Source organism: Bos javanicus, chromosome 4, assembly GCF_032452875.1.
Source record: "Bos javanicus breed banteng chromosome 4, ARS-OSU_banteng_1.0, whole genome shotgun sequence".
NCBI classification, from domain to species: Eukaryota; Metazoa; Chordata; class Mammalia; order Artiodactyla; family Bovidae; genus Bos; species Bos javanicus.
The window spans coordinates 113911662-113936549 of NC_083871.1; the positions used below are offsets into that span (position 1 = coordinate 113911662).

The 24888-nt window shown below is 44.2% G+C and overlaps 1 protein-coding gene and 1 pseudogene across 1 annotated transcript; one reads left to right on the forward strand and one right to left on the reverse strand.

Annotated features, from left to right (window-relative positions):
* Window positions 1-922: 922 nt before the first annotated feature.
* Window positions 923-23766, forward strand: LOC133246634 (GTPase IMAP family member 4-like). The gene is given in 5 exon segments (XM_061415140.1): window positions 923-989; window positions 16246-16314; window positions 19004-19057; window positions 22062-22124; window positions 22127-23766. Coding segments are annotated over 3 exon segments (957 nt in total). The 5' UTR covers window positions 923-989; window positions 16246-16314; window positions 19004-19017; the 3' UTR covers window positions 22981-23766.
* Window positions 12745-13981, reverse strand: LOC133246632 (sulfate transporter-like; annotated as a pseudogene).
* Window positions 23767-24888: the final 1122 nt, after the last annotated feature.

Here is a 24888-nt window from a genome sequence, read left to right on the forward strand (position 1 = left end):
TATTATTGTAAATTTAGGAGAATGGTGGTAAGGGTTTGAGCCCAAACGGCCTGCAGGGCTAACTCCCAAAGTGGCAAACATTATCCCTGGAAGTCCAATTGCCTTTGAAGGGATGCCAACTGATGGACTTATAGCAGGCATTGTGTGCCTGTCCCCCACCCTAGGGGGTTCACTGAGAGATGCTGATGTTGCACACTTTGTAGGAAACATGGAAGATGAAGGCTTGAATATCTAGATGGATTGGATATTATACAGTATTTCCCTTCCAAGGGCCAGCTATTTTCTGGTTGTCCCTCCAGAAGATTGTAGAGGTGACATTGTGGGCCTGGATGGGGCTTAGGAAAAGAGCATGAAACAGGAGGGAAGGGGGCAGGGCACGACCTTTGAAAGAAGCACATAGCACAGGGACATAATGTAAATCGATTAAAATCAACTGGGTCCAAGATGACAAGTCAAATTCAAGTAAACCTTAATCCCCAATCTGTAAGCCAAAAGACACACCCAGAGCTCCAAGGCACTGTCAAAAGGTGGAGGAGGGGATGATTCCCCAATGGTTGGGATGATCCTCCCCCTCATCAGCATATGAATTCATTTTGGCTAGCAAAACCTAGCCAGGCAGCATTCCATGGCCAGAGCCCTTGTCCTCAGCAATGGCCCACACCCTGAAGACTGCGCTTCTCTCTGAATCCTAACAAATCCACCTCTTACTTATTGCTTTGTCTCTCACTGAATTTTTGCAATGAGACATCAGAGCCTGAGCTTCATTAGGTCCTGAAGCCAGGCATTCTGGGTTTTGGCCAGGCTCAAGTCTCAGGAGAGATCTGAAGGACAGGAGGAAAAAGCAGTGGGAAAACCATGCCAAGGAATCCCCTTCATAGCCTGCTGAAAATTCTGCTAAATATCTCAAATCTTACTGGTGCTCACAGTTTTCATTGGCCTGATCCTTGGCACAAAGAAGAGTAAGGACAGAAGAACCCCCACTGGCTTGGGTAACAGCTACTGGGGCCCAGCATATAGTGCCTTTGGGACGTACCAAAGAGTAGCCTCTCGAGAGTCCCTCAATTGTGCCCACTGCTGCCCATCTGTTCACGGGGGGTTTGAGGAAACAAGAAACTAGAGATTGTAAAGGAAATGAGATTTCATTAGGCATATGTCCCTACAGCCATAGGAGCGAGGACCTCCTACCTTAACCGGAGGTCTTCTGGAATCTGAGACTGAGCTGCGTGAGCTTTCTGCTGAGTTCGTTTTTCTCTGTCCCAGTTTCCAGCACGATGGGCCTCTTGTCAGTTCCCTTGAACTTAGGTTTCTTACTGTTCTGCTTCTACTGTGGGAGCTTTTGCTGAGTTGGGCTCCTGCTGTGCTTGGCCTCCACCTTCCTGGGGCCACACGGAGGTTCTTTCAGCCAGGGTAAATCCGAGTCATGGCACCATAGATATCAGGTGAGTGTATGCTCCTCGGTTCTGTCTCATCACAACAAAGATTTGAAGTGACAGACATTAAAGTCCTCAGCTCGTCACAGCTCTCGGGTCTTGGGCAGACTGTGTTATAGCTCTCAGGTATCTAACAGACCGTGTTGTAGCTCTTAGACAAATCAGTGTTACAGCTCCGTGTTACACCTCTATTGTATTTAGAAAATAGCAGGAAAATCCATCATCCAGGCGTGAGGGCATGTCAACCCAAAGATGCGAGCCAACAGGTGGGAGAAAGAGATAGAGAGAGCGAGAGTGAGAGAGAGCCCTTTGGCTCCTCTTTTCATTTGTTTTTTTCCTCCCCGTGGGCATGCCCTATATAAACTGGGCTAGACAGGAATGTTGTTTGTTCTACCTGAGGTCCTCACTCAGGTCCTTGGACGTTCCTTTGACCTTGCTTTGTTCTATTTTCACGGGCTTTCCCCTTCCTTGTCTTTTAGCCACCTCCATTTTGGACTCCTGTTTCCTATTCTAACTACCTAATACTATCAATAGTGCATGAGGTTCCCTTTTCTCCACTTCCTCACAACATTTGTTGTTTCTTGGCTTTTTGATGTAGTCATTGTAAGGTAAAGGAACTAGAGAAGGCAAGGTTCGGAGAAAGAATGAGACTGATACTCTACAGAAACAGATCACCTTTAATAAGGTGAGAAGGTGCAACAGTCAGACCAGGGGAACTGCTGCACTAAGTCAAGAAGAGAGCGGTATATATGGAAAACATATGTATGCAGAGATATATTGTTTTGAGGGGGTCTGTTTTTCCTCAAGATTGCTTTTGATTAGTTCACTTTCAACCACTGGGGCAAGGAACTCCTGAGACGGGCCACAGACTGGGATCGGCTGGGAGCTGAACGTAACCAATCTTCATGTTCATTCCTTTCTTCAGGTAGAAAGTTCTTTATTCTGTATAAAATGGTGGGGAGGACCTAGAGGGGAGTTTTAACTCTAGGTTATTTTGAGCCAGGTAGCTTTCCTTCATTCCGGACCCTAAGGAATATATAGAAAGAGAAAGAGAGATGGGCGTTGTCAATGTTCAGGGCTTCTTTGTGCTAAATGAGGGGCCGGGGCTTGTGGTCTGGGAGGAAGGAAGTCTAAGGCCCATAATGTTGATTTTCTATCCTAGCTGCCAGGGTCTCAAACAGAAGAACAGTCTTGACTTGATCTCGAGAAATGGCTCAAATTCAGTCCTGGAGGAATCCCTGGAAAGATTAAAGAAACAAGGTCCAAACGTAAATAGGAGGATAATGAACATGAATGGTCCAAGAAGGGGCAAAACCCAAGGCATCCAGTTCCAATCCGCCAACCATGACTGCCAGAGGTGGCTTAATCTCTGGCCAATTTGATAGGCTCGATCTGTAGGGTTTTTTTGCAGCTTCCTGGACAACACCTGACTGGTTGGCATAGAAGCAGCAGCATTCATCCAGAGAAAGGCAGAAACCTCCCGTTTCTACAGTGAGTAGATCTCATCCCCTTCTATTTTGTAACACTAGAGCCGCCAAGGAATCAAGTTGATTTTGAACAGTTATTAGACATTGGGGCATTTCCTGGAGGCTGTCTGATAGGTCTTTAGATAGTGCCTGATAGTTTTGGATGGAGGTGGTTAGGCTGGCAGTTCCGGTTCCAATTCCAGCCGCTATTCCTGACTGTGTGGATCACAACAAACTGTACACAATTCTGAAAGAGATGGGAATACCAGACTACCTAACCTGCCTCTTGAGAAATTTGTATGCAGGTCAGGAAGCAACAGTTAGAACTGGACATGGAACAACAAACTGGTTCCAAATAGGAAAAGGAGTACGTCAAGGCTGTATATTGTCACCCTGCATATTTAACTTCTATGCAGAGTACATCATGAGAACCGCTAGGCTGGAAGAAGCACAAGCTGGAATCAAGATTGCCGGGAGAAATATCAATAACCTCAGATATGCAGATGACACCACCCTCATGGCAGAAAGTGAAGAGGAACTAAAAAGCCTCTTGATGAAAGTGAAAGTGGAGAGTGAAAGAGTTGGCTTAAAGCTCAACATTCAGAAAATGAAGATCATGGCATCTGGTCCATCACTTCATGGGAAATAGATGGGGAAACAGTGTCAGACTTTATTTTTTGGGGGCTCCAAAATCACTGCAGATGGTGACTTCAGCCATGAAACTAAAAGACGTTTACTCCTTGGAAGGAAAGTTATGATCAACCTAGATAGCATATTGAAAAGCAGAGGGATTACTTTGCCAACAGAGGGCCGTCTAGTCAAGGCTATGGTTTTTCCAGTGGTCATGTATGGATGTGAGAGTTGGACTGTGAAGAAAGCTGAGCGCCGAAGAATTGATGCTTTTGAACTGTGGTGTTGGAGAAGACTCTTGAGAGTCCCTTGGGCTGCAAGGAGATCCAACCAGTCCATTCTGAAGGAGATCAGCCCTGGGATTTCTTTGGAAGGAATGATGCTAAAGCTGAAACTCCAGTACTTTGGCCACCTCATGCGAAGAGTTGACTCATTGGAGAAGACTCTGATGCTGGGAGGGATTGGAGGCAGGAGGAGAAGGGGGTGACAGAGGATGAGATGGCTGGATGGCATCACTGACTCGATGGACGTGAGTCTAAGTGAACTCCGGGAGTTGGTGATAGACAGGGAGGCCTGGCATGCTGCGATTCATGGGGTCGCAAAGGGTCAGACACGACTGAGTGACTGAACTGACTGACTGACTAAGAGGGAAATGAAATGAATGGCTCATTTCATTTGCTTGGGAATGAAAGGAATAGGTAGGGGTTGATCACTGGGGCCTATAAAAATGTTAAGACTGGAGTATATCAGGGTGCAGGTTCCAGTCCAATTAGTAGGTAAACAGAGGTATGTAGATGTCGCACACAAGAACAACAGGCCAGGTGTCTCAATACAACAGCTGAAGTAGATGGCGAAGAGGAGTCAAGGGGAAGGGGGTTGGATCATTCGTTGAAGAATGGTCAGGGACCCTGCTAAAGTGGCCCCAACGATGGGAGAAGTGGAGGACTATGCTGAGGGAAATCGTCCTATAACACATAAAGATTGTCCTGTAGGACCAGAAATATTATATATAGCTTTTCCAGTGGCAAAGAGTAAAGTGAAGGTATGGTTACACATGGGTTTAGGGATTATGCCCAAGGATTGGTCATATGAACTGTTTTGGGAATTTCTAAATATGCAAAAAGGAGCTGGTTGTAATAGTCTTACTTTCTAGGTGATAGGGCCTCATATTGGAGGTTTTCTGTTGTAGGAGGGAAGGTCAGTGAGTAAATATTCTAAGAATTTGTCCGAATTCCAGATTTGATCACTCGTGTGAAGATGTTTAAGATATGAGATGAATAAAGGCTCCCCACAATATGAGTCATGTAAGGATATGTTACTAGTGGTCCAGTCGAGGATGGATATGGGGAGGGCTGAATCTCCCAGAGGAATTATGCATAGATATATCCAGCAGTCTTTAGCCAATCGTGAGTTAGAAGCATTGAGAGTATGGTTTAAATTAAGGGTCCGGAGTAGATAATTGCGATTAGGGTTTTGAAAGAATTCTTGGGTCAGAGGAAAGAAAAAAGATAAGAAGATGCTAACCAACATTTGGGTAAGTGAATATAAGATAGACTAGTATGCACAATTGCACTCATCTCACACCCTAGCAAAGTATTGCTCAAAATTCTCCAAGCCAGGCTTCAGCAATACTTGAACTTCCAGATGTTCAAGGTGGTTTTACAAAAGGCAGAGGAAGCAGAAATCAAATTGCTAACATCCACTGGATCATGGAAAAAGCAAGAGAGTTCCAGAAAAACATCTATTTCTGCTTTATTGACTATGCCAAAGCCTTTGACTGTGTGGATCACAATCAACTGTAGAAAATTCTGAAAGAGATGGGAATACCAGACCACCTGACCTGCCTCTTGAGAAACCTGCATGCAGGTCAGGAAGCAGCAGTTAGAACTGGACATGGAACAACAGGCTGGTTCTAAATAGGAAAAGGAGTATGTCAAGGCTTTATATTGTCACCCAGCTTATTTAACTTCTATGCAGAGTACATCATGAGAAATGCTGGGCTGGAAGAAGCACAAGCTGGAATCAAGATTGCCAGGAGAAATATCAATATCCTCAGATATGCAGATGACACCACCCTTATGGCAGAAAATGAAGAAGAACTAAAGAGCCTCTTGATGAAAGTGAACTAGGAGAGTAAAAATGTTTAACTGAGCTGGACTGACTATGGAGAAAAATTGGATTTCAAAAGGATAAAATTACAAATGGTTCCCTGCAGCCACAGGGTGAAGATGTAATCATCAACGTGTTCAAATGTGGATCCTTGAAGACTCGAGACCCAGATACCTGCCGGGAGTTGTTCCAGAAATAATTGTAACCGTGAAACCGACAGGCTCATCTGTCGGTGGAAGCCATGAGAACTTTAGAGTTGTAGAGTCTGTGTGAGAAACTTGATAAGTATTAGTCTGTAAGCATTCTCATCATTGGGCTGCATAACCTTTTTTAGCTGAGTGATGTGCTCCCAAGGGGTGATTTCTTTTAATTTTGCAGCGGTAGGGGTCAGCAGAATTACCGTGTAGGGTTCTTGCCATTTAGGGGTTAGATCTGAGCAGGACTGAACTGTCATAAAGACTTTGTCTCCTATTTGGAGGGATGGGTATGGAAAATTGGAGAGTGGTCAAGGTAATCCATATGTTGCCAAAGGGCATCTCATATCTGGGCAAGTAAGGGAAAAGGAAGGTGGGATGGCAGTTTGGGACCGTCCTGGGAGGGGAGGGTCCTAAAGGTACTATCGGCCTCTGATAAGTGGCCTCGAATGGACTGATATTTAGAGGGTTTTTTGGTAAGGCCCGGACCTTTAAGAGGGCTAAAGGGAGGAGTTTAGTCCAATCATGATGAAGTTCAATTGTTAATTTGGTCAGAGTTTCATTTAGGACTTGCTTGGCTCTCTCAGCCTTAGTGGAGGACTAGGGTGATAAGGAATGTGAAACCTCCAAGGAATTTGAGGCCTTGTGCAATATTTTGGCTGATTTGGGTCATTTCATTAATCTATGTGTCTGTTTTTGCTCCCATACCATACTGTCTTGATTACTGTTGATATTGTTTTGATTACAGACAGCATAATTCCTCCCACTTTGTTCTTTCTCAAAATTGTTTTGACTTCTCAAAATCTTTTGTGTTTCCATACAAAATTTTTAAATTATTTCTTCTAGTTCTTTAAAAATGCCATTGGTAATTTGATAGGGATTGCATTGAATCTGTAAATCACCTTGGGTAGTATGGTCATTTTATCAATGTTAATTCTTCCAATTCAAGAACATGATATGTCTTTCTATCTCTTTGTGTTGTCTTCAATTTCTTTCATCAATGTGGTATAGTTTTCGGAGTCCAGGTCTTTCATCTCCTTTAGGTAGACTTGCTGCTGCTGCTAAGTCTTTTCAGTCGTGTCCGACTCTGTGCGACCCCATAGACGGCAGCCCACTAGGCTTCCCTGTCCCTGGGATTCTCCAGGCAAGAACACTGGAGTGGGTTGCCATTTCCTTCTCCAATGCATGAAAGTGAAAAGTCAAAGTGAAGTCTTACCCCTAGGTATTTATTTCTTTTTTATGAAAAGATAAATGGGATTGTTTCCTTAATTTCTCTTTTTGATAGTTCTTTGTTAGTGTATAGAAATGCAACAGATTTCTCTGTATTAATTTTGTATCCTGCACTTCACTGACCTCCCTGATGAGCTCTAGTAGTTTTCTTTAGGATTTCCTATATATAGTATCATGTCATTTGCAAACAGTGACAGGTTTACTTCTCCCTTTCTGATGTAGATTCCTTTTATTTCTTTTTCTTTTCTGATTACTGTGGCTAGGACTTCCAAAACTATGTTCAGCCAAAGTGGCAAGAGTGGGCATTATCAACTTGCTCCTGATCCTAGACTGAGTGCTTTCAGCTTTTGACTGTTGACTATGATGTTTGCTATGGGTTTGTCATTGTTATTTAGTCACTAAGTCATATCCAACTCTTCTGGGACCCGGTGGACTGTAGCTGCCAGGCTCTTCTGTCTGTGGGACTTCCCAGGCAAGAACACCTGGAGTGGGTAGCCATTCCCTTCTCCAAGGGATCTTCCCCACCCAGAGATTGGACCCACATCTCTTGCACTGGCAGGTGGCTTCTTTCCCACTGAGCCACCAGGAAAGCCATGGGTTTGTCATATATGGCCTTTATTGTGTTGAGGTAGACATTACTTTGTCAACAAAGGTCCATCTAGTCAAGGCCATGGTTTTTTCAGTGGTCATGTATGGATGTGAGAGTTGGACTATAAAGAACGCTGAGCCCCAAAGAATTGATGCTTTTGCACTGTGGTGTTGGAGAAGACTCTTGAGAGTCCCTTGGACTGCAAGGAGATCCAACTAGTCCATCCTAAAGGAAATAAGTCCTGAATATTCATTGGAAGGACTGATGTTGAAGCTGAAACTCCAATACTTTGGCCACCTGATGCAAAGAGCTGACTCATTTGAAAAGACCCCGATGCTGGGAAAGATTGAAGGTGGGAGGAGAAGGGGATGACAGAGGATGAGATGGTTGGATGGCATCACCGACTCAATGGACACAGTTTTGGGTGGACTCCAGGAGTTGGTGCTGGGCAGGGAGAGCTGGTGTGCTGCGGTTCATAGGGTTGCAAAGAGTTGGACACAACTGAGTGACTGAACTGAACTGAACTGAACTGATGTTCCCTTTATGTCCACTTCCTGGAGATTTTTTATTATAAATGGATGCTGAATTTTATCAAAAAGTTTTTCTACATCTATTGAGATAATTGAATTTTTTTTTATTCTTCAATTTGTTAACATGGCATATCACACTGGTTTGCAGAAATCGAAAAATCCTCATATCCATAGGATGAATCCACCTGATCCTGGTATATGACCCTTTTAATGTATTATTTGATTTGGTTTGCTAATTTTTTTAATTTTACTATTCATAAGACTGAAGAGAAAGAGCAAATATTGGCTACAAACAGTGAACAAAAGACAAATACAAAGAGCAGCTAACATTTCTGAATTTCTAGACTTAAGTTCTAAAAGGATGTCAACACTCAGGACACTATGACATGGAATCATGATGTCAATCACCTCAAAACAGAAATCTAGCTCATGAGAAACTGCTTTGCTTTAATAACAGAAAGGCGTTTTTCATGATGGGCAGAGCTCTCCCCAAAGAGAAGCAACACTTGCAATTTATGGAGCCAACAAAAAAGATATTTTAAAAGTGTCCCACTCCTTAATCAGCTATACTCCAATACAAAATATAAAAAAAATTTTTTTTAAGTCTCCCCCTCTAATAGGTGCTCTACTCATAAGTTTTGCTTTTCATGAATACTTTAACATTTTAGAATGTTGTTGTTGTTCAGTCACTAAGTGGTGTCTGACCCTTTCCAACCCTATGGACTGCAGCATGCCAGGCTTCCCTGTCCATCACCAACTCCTGGAGCTTGCTCAAACTCATGTCCAACGAGTTGGTGATGCCATCCAACCATCTCATCCTCTTCCCCTTCTCCTCTTGCTTTCAATCTTTTCCAGCATGAGGGTCTTTCTCAATGAGTTAGCTCTTTGCATCAGGTGGCCAAAGTATTGGAACTTCAGCCTCAGTATCAATCCCTCTCATAACTATTTAGAATTGATTTCCTTTAGGATTGACTTTTTTGATCTCCTTGCAGTCCAAGGAACTCTCAAGAGTCTTCTCTAACACCACAGTTAAAAAACATCAGTTCTTTGGCACTCAGCCATTTTTATGGTCCAACTCTCACATCCATACATGACTACTGGAAAAACCAGTAGTCATTTTAGAATGTAGGAGTGGGTTAAAATTGATGTTGCATTTTTGCTATTTTTATCTCATTTGTTTAAAATAGTGTGCTATTTATTTTCACATAAACTAGTCTCCTAGTCCTAGCTTTGGAAAATCTGTTTATTTTCTTCACCCATAAAAGCCCAGATACAGAACTTTAAGCTTTCAATGTTGGGCGTACTTGCTTTTGAAAAGGAAATCTTGCTATGCCACAACCTGTGATCAGCTATCATAAATAATTCACCCACAGAATCTGGGTTGTATGAATGTGATGCTTCTAAATCCTCTTACATAATAGTTTTAGAGGATCCAAAGAGCCTGCAATGCAGGAGACCCGAGTTCAATCCCTGGGTTGGGAAGACATCCTAGAGAAGGGCATGGCAACCCACTCCAGTATTCTTGCCTGGAGAATTCCATGGACAGAGGAGCCTGGCGGGCTACAGTCCATGGGGTCGCAAAAGTTGGACATGATTGAGTGACTTTCACTTTCACCTTGTTTCATAGAGTTGAAAGCTGTCACTGTCATCAGTATTCTTTGTATATCAATAGGGTGCATGGCAGTAAGCTTTCACTCTGTTTTCACTAAAAACATCTGCAGATTAATTATTGATGTTCTTTGGGAAGCAGACTACACTTACGTTCATTCTTTTCCATTGGTTACAATAAATTTTTCTTGCTGAGTAAATAAAGACGACCAGCAGCTTCTCAATATGCAAAAGACTGTCAATTCCCAGTTGACCCTTGCTAAAATATCATGGGAAGGAAAAAACAACTCACTGCTAAATAAATAAATTCTTAAGGGAAGCTGTCAATCATGCCTTTTTGCAATCTATCCTGAACAATTTGCTTCAGGCTCATTTAAAAGGCTACATATGGGCTTCCCTGGTGGCTCAGTGGTAAAGAATCCTCCTGCCAATACAAGAGACACAGGTTCCATCCCTAGTCTGGGAGGATCTCACATACTGCAGAGCAACTAAGCCTGTGTGCCACAAGTACTGAACTTGTGCTCTAGAGCTCCTGTGCCACAACTAATGAAGCCCACGTGCCCTAGAGCCCATGCTTCCCAGCAAGACAAACCCACACTCCCTGCAACTGGAGGTTAGCTCTACTCTCTGCAACTAGAGAAAAGCCCAGGTGCAGCAGCAAAGACCGAGTGCACCCAAATAAAAAAAAGTAAAGGCTACACAAAATTACCCAGCCAGCATTTTACCTTTTGCCTGGCCAACTCGTTACTCACTGCTCATCAGATACAGCAGTTTAGGACAGATTCCATGGGAAGCACACAGCGCTTAATGGGAAGAAGTCCTCAGAAACAGGGACAGGTAGGGATCACAGAAGAGACAGGGAGGATTCTCATTGGGTTGGCTGATTTTGAGGAGTTCTTTTCTTACCTACTTACCCTAACAAAAAGGCTGACTAAAAGCATCAAGTGTATCGTCAAGAGTATTCTGTATAAAGTTCGGCTGGCTGGTAGGATTTTGCAAACCTGCTTAGCCATTAGACTCTTGGTAAGACTTTGCCTGAGATGAATTGTCAGAGACCTGAGTGCCATCTGGGGGTGGCAGGGCAGGGTGGTCAGGGAAGACAAGGACTAGGGAAGCCCAAAGTGAACACAAGCTTGTCTAATTACTAACCTGCACTCGGGAAGCCTCTTGACCTGCTCTTGCAGGACCAGACACAGTACTCTTTCCCTACATCCGTTCTACTCCCTCTCTAGGGAACCCTGCCAAACAGGCTCCAGGACTTCTCATGTAAATGCCATCTTTACCCCTTCACCTCCTAAGAAAGGAAGAGTCCAGATGCTTATCTCCTAAAACAAGATGGTCATTAAATCTGGGGGCTACTCTACAGTTGGAGAAGACTCTTGAGAGTCCCTTGGACTGCAAGGAGATCCAACCAGTCCATTCTAAAGGAGATCAGTCCTGGGTGTTCTTTGGAAAGAATGATGCTAAAGCTGAAACTCCAGTACTTTGGCCACCTCATGTGAAGAGTTGACTCATTGGAAAAGACTCTGGTGCTGGGAGGGATTGGGAGCAGGAGGAGAAGGGGACGACAGAGAATGAGATGGCTGGATGGCATCACCGACTCGATGGACATGAGTTTGAGTGAACTGTGGGAGTTGGTGATGGACAGGGAGGCCGGGTGTGCTGCAATTCATGGGGTCACAAAGAGTCAGACATGACTGAGCCTCTGAACTGAATTACAGTTCAATTCAACAGATACTCATATAATTCCATATGTGCAAGAAAGCTGAAAACCTCGGTAGTTTCTTCTTTTTGATTCTGCCTAACTAAAAGCTCTGCTGCATTTATGTATTGACGACGGCCATCAGCTTCAAAGGAAGAGTTCTGTCCAGCCAAAAGGCCAAAATCTCCAGGAGGGGACAATTTCCAGGTCCACGGTACAACATGCTGCACACTTGAACTTTTAAACAACTGGCTACACAGTATTCCTTCCTTCCATCTACTTTCTCAATCACTGAAAAAGCTCAGACCAGTGGGAACATCTTTCGAGTTTTGAGAGTCTTCTGCAAAAGTCATTCTTCACATACACTGTAAAAGAGATTTTCCTCTTCTTTTCTCCAGTACTCTCCCTGGGCCAGGGAGTCCCTCACAGAGGGATTGCACTTAGCCAGCAGAACCTGGATGCGAATGGTTTCATAAACCCTGAGAACTTCTTTCATCATGTGGATCCCTGCTGGATCTAAAAGCTGTATTGCACTGTAGTCAGTCACGATGGTGTGGAACTCTAAGGAATGGGAAAGTTGCACTGAAACTTCATCCTGGATTCCACTGAGAGCGGCTATTTCCCTTTTGATCTTTTTCTTTGATACCTTCTTCTGAGCTGCCTACGAAATGATTGGATGGCATCACTGGTTCAATGGACACGAGTTTCAGCAAGCTCTGGGATTTGGTGATGGACAGGGAGGCCTGGCGGGCTGCAGTCCATGGGGTCACGAAGAGTCGGACACAACTGAGTGACTGAACTTAACTGGTTACTAAGACTGGATTGGGGGGTGGTGGTTTATAAAAAAGATTTAAAATATTCTCTGTTCATGTAATAGAGAGTGGATTTCTAGTGGACAACCTTGATGGTTGACTTAGCCTGACAGGTCTTGTAGGCAGACATGGATTCAAAGATTTCAGGCTTTTTTGTTGGGCCAAGCAATGAAGTCTTTGACTTCTGAGTGTAGAGGATGAGCGAAAACAAGAAAAACCAACTCCAATAAGCAGGCCTATTTCAGTACTTAGTTCAGAGGACAGCACAGTACCAAATGAGATAACTGTATCCATTCAGTTAATCCTCCACATCATCCATGGAATTCTCTAGATACTAGAGTGGGTAGCCGTCCCCTTCTCCAGGGGATCTTCCCAACCCAGGGACTGAACAGGAGTCTCCTGCATCACAGGCGGATCCTTTACCAGCTGAGCTTCCAGGAAAGCACCACATCTTGGGCAGATTCTTAAATTTACTTAGGGCTCTCCAGGGATTTGGCTTTCAAGGTGGCACTAGTGATAAAGAATGCACCTGCCAATGCAGGAGACTTAAGAGACGCAGAGTGTATCTCTGAGTCAGGAAGATCCCCTGGAGGAGGGCATGGGAACCCACTCCGGTATTGTTGCCTGGAGAAGTCCCATGGACAGAGGAGCCTGGTGGGCTACAGTCCATGGGGTCACAAAGAGTCAGATATGACTGAGCTTCTAACACTTTCACTTTCACTAATGAATAATCCCCACCATTACTCCAATGGAGTCTGAGTCCAGGGAGATACTTGGCCTGAGATGTAACAGCTGTGAAGGAGGCACAGGTGACAAATCCACTCAGCAAGGCATCTGAGAGAGAGACTGAAACAAAGCCCACTTGATAGAGCGCATTGCTGCCTGAAAAACTCCAACCTTAAAGGTGACCATACTGTCAACTATAATGTCATAGCTACTTGTGTTACATATCTTGCCTGATGTCTGGCTTAATAGTGTGTTCCCACCTGAAACCATTCCCAAAGAAGGAGCAACATGGGCAGTGTCACTGCCAGCTCTGTACAATTCTCAGTCAACTACAGCTGACTGGTCATAAGGCACAACACTCCAAAGATGCCCACAGAGATGTGATGGAGGACCCAATGGGAAGTAAAGTGAGACGACAAAAAAAGATGTGTGTAGACCATCGGTATTTTCCTGGCCAGCCAAGAGAGAATAAGCAGTGGGCTGGGGCACCAACAAGATGCCCCCAATCAAGCCAGACATCACATCTCCTAAAATGTTTTCCTCCAGATTACATTTTGGGAGCCACTGCAAAACAGGAAGGAAACCAAAAATGATATTTTGGGGTTTGGTTGGATTGCACTGGAAATTGTAGGTTTTTGTGGCAAATTGCCTGAAGTTAGTATCTGGTTTCTCTTAAGGCTCCAAGCGGACCCTAGGATAAGGTCTGCAATGATCATTGGTCTCAAATTGCTGAAAGTTGTTACGTGATTCCTCTTCATGCTCCAGGGGGGATCCTACATGAGACCTGTATTGGTTATTTCCTTTAACGGAGTCCTCAGATGAAAGGTTATCTTGCTTTTTATTTTTCAAAGACATTTCTGGAGATAGATGTTCCAGCCTCGCTGAGCAAGAAATCAGATCAGCGAATTCACATAGGAGCTCTTCATCTCTCAATGCAACTGGTGCAGGACTCTCTTCTCACTTTCTACCTTCAGGCCAAGCTAGTTTGAGTGCATTCCTTCTACTTTGGAATAGCTCTCTGTGATTTCTGGGTCAAGACACTTTTCCAAACTGCTTGATTCTGGGCCACCCACACACAACCTGCCTTCAAGGAGCATCTTCCACCATGGCGGGACTGAGGGGATAAGGTGGTGTGGGCAGAGGCAGCCCACCTCCAGGCCAGCGTCCCTTTAACCCATCGACCCCTTGCCCACCCATTGCCTGGTCCCTGGAAGAGGAGGGCCCAGCCAGGCAGGGCAGGGGAGTGGCATGCAAGCACCATCTAGGAGGTGCAGAAGGTGACTCTAGAGTGAAAGCCCAGCATGGTTTGTTGATATTTTGTTGAGGACATTTGCATATATGTTCATCAGTGATATTGGCCTATACTTTTCTTTTTGTGTGTTATCTTTTCTGATTTTGATATCAGAGTGATGCTGGCCTCATACAATGAGTTCGGAAGTATTTCTTCCTCGGCAATTTTTAAAAATCATTTGAGGAGGATAGCTGCTAACATTTTCATAAATGTTTGATAGAATTCACTTGTGAAGCCATCTGGTCCTGGACTTTGTTTCTTGGTCTGAATAACACATTCAGTTTCATGATTAGTTATTGTGAAAGTGAAAGTCACTCAGTTGTGTCCGAGTCCTTGTGAACCCATGGACTATACAGTCCAAGGAATTCTCCAGGCCAGAATACTGTAGTGGGTAGCCATTTCCTTCTCCAGGGGATCTTCTCAACCCTGGTCTCCTGCATTGTGGGTGGATTCTTTACCAGTATCCCCACCTGTCAAGTGGGAGACCCGGTTAGATTTCCCAATAGGGAGACTATAGAACTGGTTATTGGTCTATTCATATATTTGATTTTTTCCTGGTTCACTGTTGGGAGATTGTACATTTCTAAGAATTTGTCCTCTTCTTCCATGTTCATTTTATTGGCAAGATTGTTTTAGCTATCCAGGGTCATTTGTGTTCCCATACAAATAGTAAAATTTTGTGTTTTAATTCTGTGAGAAGTGCCACTGGTTATTTGATAGAAATTGCATTGAGTCTGTAGATTACATTGGATAGTGTAGAACAGTATCGTTACAGACATTTCCACAATATTGATTCTTCCAATCCATGAACATATATATATATACAGTTGCCTCCTGCCTCCCTGGGCGGCTCTCCAAGATCAGCAAATGGGTCTCCCTTAGGCTTCTGTCATATCACTGCTTCTGCACTGGGTCTCAGAGCATGAGAGATTTTGTCCATGCCCTTTGAGAGTGGGGTCTCTGCTTCCATGCCTTCTCGCTCTCCCATGCATAAGTCCTGTAGCCTTCAAAGTCACATGTTTTGGGGCTTCTCAGGTGGCTCAGTCATAAAGAATCTGCCTGCAATGCAGAACACGTGTATTCAATCCCTGGGTCAGGAAGATCCCCTGGAGAAGGGAATGGTTATGCACTCCAGGATTCTTGCCTGGAGAATCCCATGGACAGAGGAGCCTGGCGGGCTACCATCCATGGGGTCACAAAGAGCCAGACACAACTTAGCAATGACACAACAAAGTCAGATATTTTGGGGGCTCATCTTTCTAGTGCAGGACACCCCCCTCCAGGGAGCCTGAAGTGGGGCCCAATCCCTTGCTCCTTGGGGAAAACCTCTGTTGTTGTGATTATCTTCCCATTTGTGAGTCACCTACCTAGGGATGCAGGTCTTGACCTTACTCCCTCCTATCTGTCTTGTTGTGGTTCCTTCTTTTTACCTTTAGATGTGGAAAATCTTTTCTACTAGTTCTTAGATCATAGTTATTTTCTAGATGCTTATAATTCTGGCATGCCCATAGGAGGAGTTACGCTCAGGGTCTTCCTACCCTGCCATCTTGGCCACACTCTGAGCGTCAGCACTCTGGTTTTGACCCAGTAGTTTTTTCTCGACTTTCACAGCGTGACCCATCTTGTTTCCCTCCCTTTTGTAATCTCTGCAAGGCCTAGTATGGTAGTGACTAGGCAGGTGTGGCCATTCAACTGTAACTTTCAATTAGACAATTTGGAATAAAATTTAAAAATCAGTTCTTCAATTACACTTCTTATATTTCATGAGCTTAATAACCCATGTGGCTCAGGGCAACCATATGGAACCACACAAAACAGTTTCATCTTTGCAAAGAGTTCTAACTCTCCTGGATGATCACAGGGGCAGCAGGTCTTTTGGGTGAGTTTGGATGGCTCCTCCCTCACTTCCTGTCTCCTCCTTTTAATAGCTTTGCATCACCTCCTGGTTCAGCCTTGTCTTCAAAGTAAGAGAAGGGAGCAGACCCCAGATTTTCTAGGTAAGGAAAGAGGTGTGTTTGTGGGGGTGAGAGGGAGGGAGGGAAATGTGTGATTTGATGGACGGGGACTCCTCCCCTGGATCTGTATCTTAAATCTCCTTGCAAACTTGCTCTCAGAATATATTTCTCATTGGGTTTCTGTTTGCTGTTTTTGATGATTTTAGGCTGCAATCTGTTTTGAAGGCTGAGCCCTACAAATTGATGCCTCTTTCCATGGTGATGGCTCAGAGGATACTTGTACAAACAAATGATTCCTCTCACCATTCATAGAATTTATAAGAAAACTTGAAGTTTTCAGGATTAGCATTGACCAAGCAGACAGAATTCATTCTGTGGGAAGCTGGTGTTGAGAAGAGCTCGAGGAGATGTAAGAGGCACAGCTCAGCACTTCCCCTGTTGCAAAACCAGCACGCAGAGCAGGACCAGTGAGTCTGTTACCCAGTTAACTCTCTGCTCAGAGCTGCCCCTTTGGACCTGCCTCCTCAGGGACAGTCTCTTCCTGGGCCTCACCCCTAGTTGGGGAAGAGAAACTTTTAGAAGACAGGAGGAGGGAGATGCCAACCCATGTTACTGTCTACCATTCAGGAGAAGCAGGGGACCCACTGATGCTTGTTCCTTAAACAGTAGGAGGAGAATTCAGCCATCCAGTGTCAGTGTGTAGACAAGGTCAGTCCTCTGGTTTAATATCTGAACTAGGATAAACAGAACAGCATTAAAGAATGCTGAAGCAGAGTCCACAGACTGGACAGCAGACTTTAAGAAATAACCCAAACCTTGTATGTTCCTATTTCTGGTATCTTACTCCTTCTCCTAACGCCCACAACCAACATGAACTTTATGAACAAAGCTTATTCTTTAAAATTCGGTGATATCAGTTCCCAGTTTATAAGAAGCTATTTCCTACTCTTATTCCTAATCGACTTTCAAAAGAAAGTGCTTCAAATTTGTATTTGATGCATTCCTACCAGATGACTCTATCTTTAGCAAATAGCATTTTCAGCCTGTTCTAGTTAAAATCTGCTCTGCTAAGAATTCTTCAAATGGCTTTCTCCATTGCCCAACCTTAGTAGGTAGTGATAAAAGAAAGCATCTAAAATGTAATGCAATGTTTCAAGAGCAATGTGGTTTTAATAAGTAAAAGATAAGTTTTTTCACAGCCAGATGCAGGCGAGATATAAAGCTCAATCACAGAGGAGGCAAGAAACAGTGGGGTATTTTTTAATCAAGTAATTCATTAAACAAATAGTTTTTGAGATCCATGCTTTGTCCAATACTGTGCTTTCTTCCTCGGGAATAAGGGGGTATGCAAGACACAGACAGTTCACCATCACAAAGCTAGCAGTCTACAAGGAGACAGTAAAAAAAATCAAACCACTTCCTATTGTGGTATGTATTCTATAGAAACTCTAGGGTGTAGTTAGAACAAACTTCAGACCAAACCTGTCTTGTTGGTTGATGATGTGGGTGGAGAGGCCCCCTCTGGAGAAATAACAAAACACTGAGGCCTCAGGGCTGAGCAGAAACCAGTTGGCCATTGGGTGGGGGTGGGAGTACTCCAGGGAGGGGGAGGTGCTCCTCAAAGATCTAAGAGCTGGGGGGAGCTTAGGGGATATAGGGGACACTGAGGAGGCCAGTATGATTAAAGCTTTTTGAGAGAGAGAGAGAGAAATTGATCGTGCAAGGCCTTTGGGATCATTCCAAGGGCTTTCAACTATTTGAAAAATAAAAAACAAAAACAATCCATTAGAAAATCTAAATGAGAAAAAACCAAATATCAAAAAGACATCTGACTATGTATATAGAGAGTAACATGGAAATATACATTACCATATGTAAAATAGATAGCCAATGGGAATTTGCTGTATGACTCAGGGACCTCAAACTGGGGCTCAGTAACAACCTAGAGGGGCAGGATGTGGAGGGAGGTGGGAGGGATGTTCAAGTGGGAGCGAACATGGTAAACCTATGACTGATTCATGTTGATGTTTGGTAGAAACCAACACAATGCTGTAAAGCAATTATCCTTTGATTACAAATTTTAAAAAGGCCTCTGACTATTGTGTAGAGGAGGGATTGAAGATACAGTATCATTTGGGAGCCTACTACATTGCAATCAAATGATAGGATTGGATTCACATGGAGATGGGGAGAAATGGATACTTTTTCATTTGGGGAACTAAAATCTATAGGATTTGGTGATGGACTGTGAGCAAGTGAGGAAAGAAGTGTTTCAGAGATGACCCCGAGGTTCTTCATGAGCCATTTTGTGATGCCACTTACTGAAATTTGAGTTAGGCCAGGGATGGAAGTCAGGGTTTCATTTTATCCAAATCGGTTGGAGATGCCCACAAAATTGCCAAATGGAGAATTTGACTGGGATAGAAAAGGTTGTAACACTGGGAAGGGTCCAGGCTGCAGACTACATATAAATGGCATTCAGAGCAATAATTGAATAGAGGCGGGAGGGGCACCCAGAACCAGTGCCAAGGAGGCACTTGAAGCACTAACATCTGTGTAAAGAAACTTGACAGTCTGAAAATGAGACTGAAAGCAGAATTAAGAAGTATTGAGAAATAGAGGAGAGATCGAGCAGCAAGTTTATGAAGAAAGTGTTGTTTACAGGAGGTCAATGTTTCTGGTTTGTTCTGCATTTCCCTGACATAACATAGTTCTGTCTCTCTATTCCCAGGAATCCAAACCACAATGGCAGCCCAGTACCTCAGCGAACGCAGGACCAGCCACGGTGAGAGGCTGCTTGGGGAGGGCAGCCAGGCTTGGTGGGGAGGGCTGGGACTCTCTTGCCCTGTCATCCAGCCAACCTGTACAAGAGTGAAACATCTTCAACCACATTTCTCATTTTCCCCTCATTTGCTCTGCTTTCTCATTCTCTCCACCCTCTATCCATCCTCCTTGTGATGTAGCTTAACAGCGAGCAGGAGGAGAGTTCCAATGTCCTGCCTGCTCCCGGGCTTGATGAGGTTTCCTACTTGCTACTTCCTGCCATGTGGGCACGTGGATCAGGGGCTGTGGCCTCCCAGGTGGTTTCTCTGCCCCTCTCTTCAGCCCGAGAGGACTGGGAAGGAGGAGCGTGGGGGTGATCAATGCCTCATTCAGGCCCCTAATTTCCCCGCTCCCAGTGGCCTCACTCTAAGAAACACACTCAACAGACTGATCACTCCGTTTCTCATATAACCCTCCCTCTACCCCTTTATCCTAGGAATAGATTCTATCATTTGAGCTTTTGCTGGTTCAGCAAATCACCCTGTAATTTAGGAACCTAAAACAGCAACCATTTAGTTGGCTCTTAATTTTGAGGGTCACTTCCACCTCATGCGAAGAATTGACTCATTGGAAAAGACTCTGATGCTGGGAGGGATTGGGGGCAGGAGGAGAAGGGGCCTACAGAGGATGAGATGGCTGGATGGCATCACCAACTTGATGGACGTGAGTGTGAGTGAACTCCAAGACTTGGTGATGGACAGGGAGGCCTGGTGTGCTGCGATTCATGGGGTTGCAAAGAGTCGAACACAATTGAGCGACTGAACTGGGCTGTGCTTGGGTCTGGACCAACCTGGCTAATCTCAGCCAGATTGACTCATGTGTGGGTGCTCAGCTGGTGGTTCAGGATGCAACACAATATCTTGGATAGCCTCACAGACATGTCTGGTGGTCAGCAAGCTCTGGGTCGGCCAGGCAGACAGGGATAACAGGGCCTTGTGCCCTCACCAAGTAGGCTAGTCCAGGGCAGGTGTAGGGTTCCAAAATCAGAAAGAGAAGGCAAAGCACAATGTGTCAGTGCTTTTGGATTCTCTGCTTAACCATGTTTTCATGATCCTATGATCCAAAGCAAGTCACATGGCCCAGTCAGACTGAAGGGTTGGAGAAACAGACTCAGCACCCTGATGAGAGGAGCTGAGAATCCACCTTCCCAAAAGGCACGAGTGCAGAGATGGACTCCTTCGTGGCTATGGCTGCCATCTTCAGAGTTTGCCATCCATTGGCCACATATCAGCATTGGGCAATGGTTGTGGTGTTGGCACTGTCCTTGGTGCCTTTTCACTGCCAGGCCATGAATTTCCTATACCCTCTCTCTAAGGCCAACCAATGCCCTGGGATCTCCTTAGGTTGGAGCTTCTATTGTGAGGCTAACTATTAAGAATACTCTGAATTCTTATGTACATTTTTTAGATAAATCTTAGCCATCCCATATCCAGTGTTTGCAGCATTGGGTTACTTCTTTTATCCCGGGATTCTGGTTCTGAAATGGGTAAAACTCTGTCTTAGGGATTCAGGGAGCAGCAGCAAACACTTCATCAGAAAGTGTGTGGGAGATGGAGATTAACTACAGATTTTGTGGACATCACAGTAGGGGTTTCCTCAAGTTCCTGGTTCTGTTTGATTGATATATTTTTTTAAATTTTATTTTATTTTTAAACTTTACAATATTGTATTAGTTTTGCCAAATATCAAAATGAATCCACCACAGGTATACATGTGTTCCCCATCCTGAACCCTCCTCCCTCCTCCCTCCCCATACCATCCCTCTGGGTCATCCCAGTGCACCAGCCCCAAGCATGATTGATATTTTTTAAAGATTAGCCCACCTCACAGAATAGACTGAAAGGGACAATGTAGAAGTGGAGACACCTGTTAGGAGACTGCTGAGGCAGGGGTGGTGATGGAATCTGGACTGGAATGATGATCTTCAAAGCAGAGACAGGTGAACAGATTTGGAGCCAAGAGAACATGCTGATGGGTTGGGTCTGGAAGGTAGGGGAAAGAGGGGAGTCAAGGGTGACTCCTAGGTTTCTAGTCTGAGGGCCTGGGTGAATGGTGATGCCTCTGAAAATAACCTGGAGTTGGTAACAGTGTCTATGATGTTGTATGTGGGATAAAGTAGGCATTGTCTCAAAGCAGAAATGGGTAAATATAACATAGGATTCCTCATGCAGGAATCAGACCCTTAAGTTCAAGGGCCACCTGGCAAGGTCTGCCTTCTCGGAAAAACAGGCTTTCACATGTGACTGTCAATTGCCTTCCCTCTGGTCCTGGGTCTATGCCTGACAAATCCAGGGGGCTTTGACTTTATAGACACATTGCAGAGATATGCAGAGACTTGCTAAATACAAACACAGAAAGAGCTGGTAGATGATTTGGTGTTTAAATTCAGGTTTCAATTGCTGTGCTCTACTGCTCTGATATTAACTTTCAACTTTCCTAGGAAGTCGAATATGCATAGTCAATTTTGTGTTATCCCCTATCTTATGAAGAACAGCTACTGGTAGCAACTCAGAGTCCTCTTCTTAATCACATTGTTTCCTCCTCTATGAGCTTTTGCTTCCACAAGGTCAGAGTAAGAAGCTGAAAGGGATCCTGAAAAATACCTGTTGTTACTGTTGTTCACTTGCTAAGTCATGCCCATGGATTGCAGCTTGCCAGGTTCCTCTGTCTTCTACTCTCTCCTGGAGTTTGCTCAAATTCATGTCCATTGATTTGGTGATGCTGTCTAGCCATTTTATCCTCTGCCACCCGCTTCTCCTTTTGCCTTCAAACTTTCCCAGCATCAAAATCTTTTCCAGTGAGTCTGCTCTTTGCATCAGGTGGCCAAAGTATTGGAGCTTCGGCTACAGCATCAGTCCTTCCAATGAACATTCAGGGTTGAATATTTATTTAGTGGGCCGGAGCCTTGCAGCGGAGACATTTGAAGTTCATTCTAACACTGGGTCTTCTGTTTCCTGATGTTCCAGGGCTTGCAAACCCCAGAGATTCCCAGCTGAGACTTGTCTTAGTGGGTAAGACTGGGGCAGGAAAAGCGCAACAGGAAACAGCATCCTCAGAGAGGAAGTATTTCCGTCTAGCTTTTCGGCTGTATCCATCACCAAGCACTGTGAGAAAGGAAGCAGCACCTGGAAGGGGAGAGAAGTTGTCATCGTGGACACACCTGGCCTCTTTGACACGGAGGTCCCAGACTCTGAGACTCTCAAGGAGATTACCCGCTGCATGGTGCTGACCTCCCCGGGGCCTCACGCTCTGCTCCTGGTCATCCCAGTGGGCCGTTACACGCTGGAAGACCAGAAAGCCACAGAGAAGATCCTGACGATGTTTGGAGAGAGAGCTAGGGAACACATAATTCTCTTATTCACCTGGAAAGATGACTTAAAAGGCATGGATTTCCGTGATTACTTAAAGCACGCTCCTACAGCCATCCGAGAGCTGATTCGTGAGTTCAGAGATCGTTACTGTGTTTTCAACAACAAGGCCACAGGAGCTGAGCAGGAGAACCAGAGGGAGCAGCTGCTGGCCCTGGTCCAGGATGTGGTGGACAAGTGCAATGGTCGATACTACACGAATAGCCTGTATCAGAAGACCGAGGAGGAGATTCAGAAACAAATCCAAGTGTTACAAGAATATTACAGAGCAGAGCTCGAGAGAGTGAAAGCTCAGATAAAACAGGAGCTTGAAGAGGAAATCAGGAAGCTGAAGGATGAACTAGAACAGCAAAAGCGGAAGGTGGAAATGGAAAGGCAATTGGCAGAAATGGAGGCTCACTGGGTTTCAAGGCAGCAAACAGCCAGAGATGATGTTTTGCGTCAGAATAAGATATTTGAAATCATCTATACCTTGTTACAGGTTGCTTCCTTTGTCTTCCCTCTGTTTAGGGATTAAACTTCATGAAAATCTTTCTATATTTCCTGCATATTTTGGGGTGGTCCTGCCCCACGTAACTCAGAGCATTCTCCTTTTTCTCTGAGACTCTCAGGGCTAAGGAGAGTAAGTTCAGTATTGATAATTGGTATATGTTTGATTGATTTAACAGGAAAGGGATATATTCTCAACTTGTGAAACTCCAAAGCAGAAAGTATTGATGCTCCTTATTTGTGAATTCTTCCTCAGAGACACCAAGACAGGGAATGCAGGAGACCAAAGATGACCCCAAGCTTTCTCTCTTTATCCCTAGAAAAGATTTCTCCGCTAGATTCTTTCTAGATTGGTGGGTGATCTTCCCTTACAGCTTTTTCTCACTTATTTTGTCTTTAGACAGCATTGATCATCTTACCCTTATAGTTTATTAGAAAGATCAATTCTTTCCATTAGTTAAACTTACAGAAGGAGATACTGATAGAAATCTTTCTAGATGAATGGAAATTTGTTCACTTATAATTTTACTGAAGGCCTCAAATTGTTCCTTATCAGCTGACCATTACTAACAAAGGTTCTCTGGCAAATAGATCTTTCAGAACTTAACTACCTGAAATGCCAAATGGCACAAAACATATTCAACAGATAAGGGAATAATGCTTGGTGTGTTCAGATGTATCTGTAGGAAGTCTTTGACCAACAAACAGTTTGCTGAATAACCAGTTCTCTCCTTTTCCTGTGAAACTAACAGCTGCCCCATGCAGATGAATTGTTTGCTTACTGTTATTTTAATAAAATGCTTCTGTTCTCTCATACTTGTGCAAATTGGAAAATTTTTTTTTCCTTGAAAAGCACCACTATTCCTTCTAAGAACAGGGGTGAATTTCAGTTTTTTTTGGTAAAAGTTCAAGATGATTTTGGTGTAGACTTGGTCCACCCTCCAGACATCTCCCCTCCCCTTTCCCCCCAACCCTGGAAGATTTGAGCCACATTCTCAACGCCTCTGTCAGTCAAAGTCTACATTCTCCTTGGATTCATCCATTATGTTGGTAGAAATTATGTGTAACCGAGGTTTCTGAGACCTTTGTGGCTTTCCTGCTGCAGAAATTCTTTTAAATCTATGGATAAAATAGAGACATCCCTGTCCCTTTTCTCCTCTTCCAATGGGTCCTCTTCACCTCTTAATTGTAGGCTTTCCCCAAGCACATTCCCATGTTCTTCCAATATGGTCTGAAGGTCACACGTGATCTATGCCAACTCTCCTTGCTTGGTCATCTTAAAATCATCTTCTCCATGCCCTAACCCATTCTGTCCAAAAGAGGACATAATGCCTTGCACTGACTTCCCCCAAACACACAGGACTGTACCCTTAACACAGCTGCTATCTATCAATAGCTGACTTACATTGCTGTACAATAGAAACTAACATACTATTGGAAAGAAACTATTGCTGTTGTTGTTCAGTCACTAAAGTGAAGTTACGTTGCTCAGTCATGTCCGACTCTTTATGACCCCATGGACTGTAGCCTACCACGCTCGTCTGTCCATGGGATTTTCCAGGCAAGAGTACTGGAGTGGGTCACCATGTCTTTCTCCAGAGGATCTTCTTGACCCAGGGATTGAACCCAGGTCTCTCCTATTGTAGGCAGACACTTTACTGTCTGTGCCACCGGGGAAGTTAGCAAAGGCTCAAGGATATGAGAAGCACCTGGCAAAGAAGCACAGGACTACAGCAGAGGCAGTCACTCTGAGTGGACAGATTCCGTTTCACTCTGCAGAATATGGGAGAACTTAGTCTCTATAGTTTTCATCATTTGTGTTTCAGTCAAAATTCTTAGGTGTGAATTTAACATGCTATTGTATTACAACTTTCCACAAGCAAATATTCCACCAAAGAACAACACATACCCCTCAAAGAAAATTAAATTCAGGTTT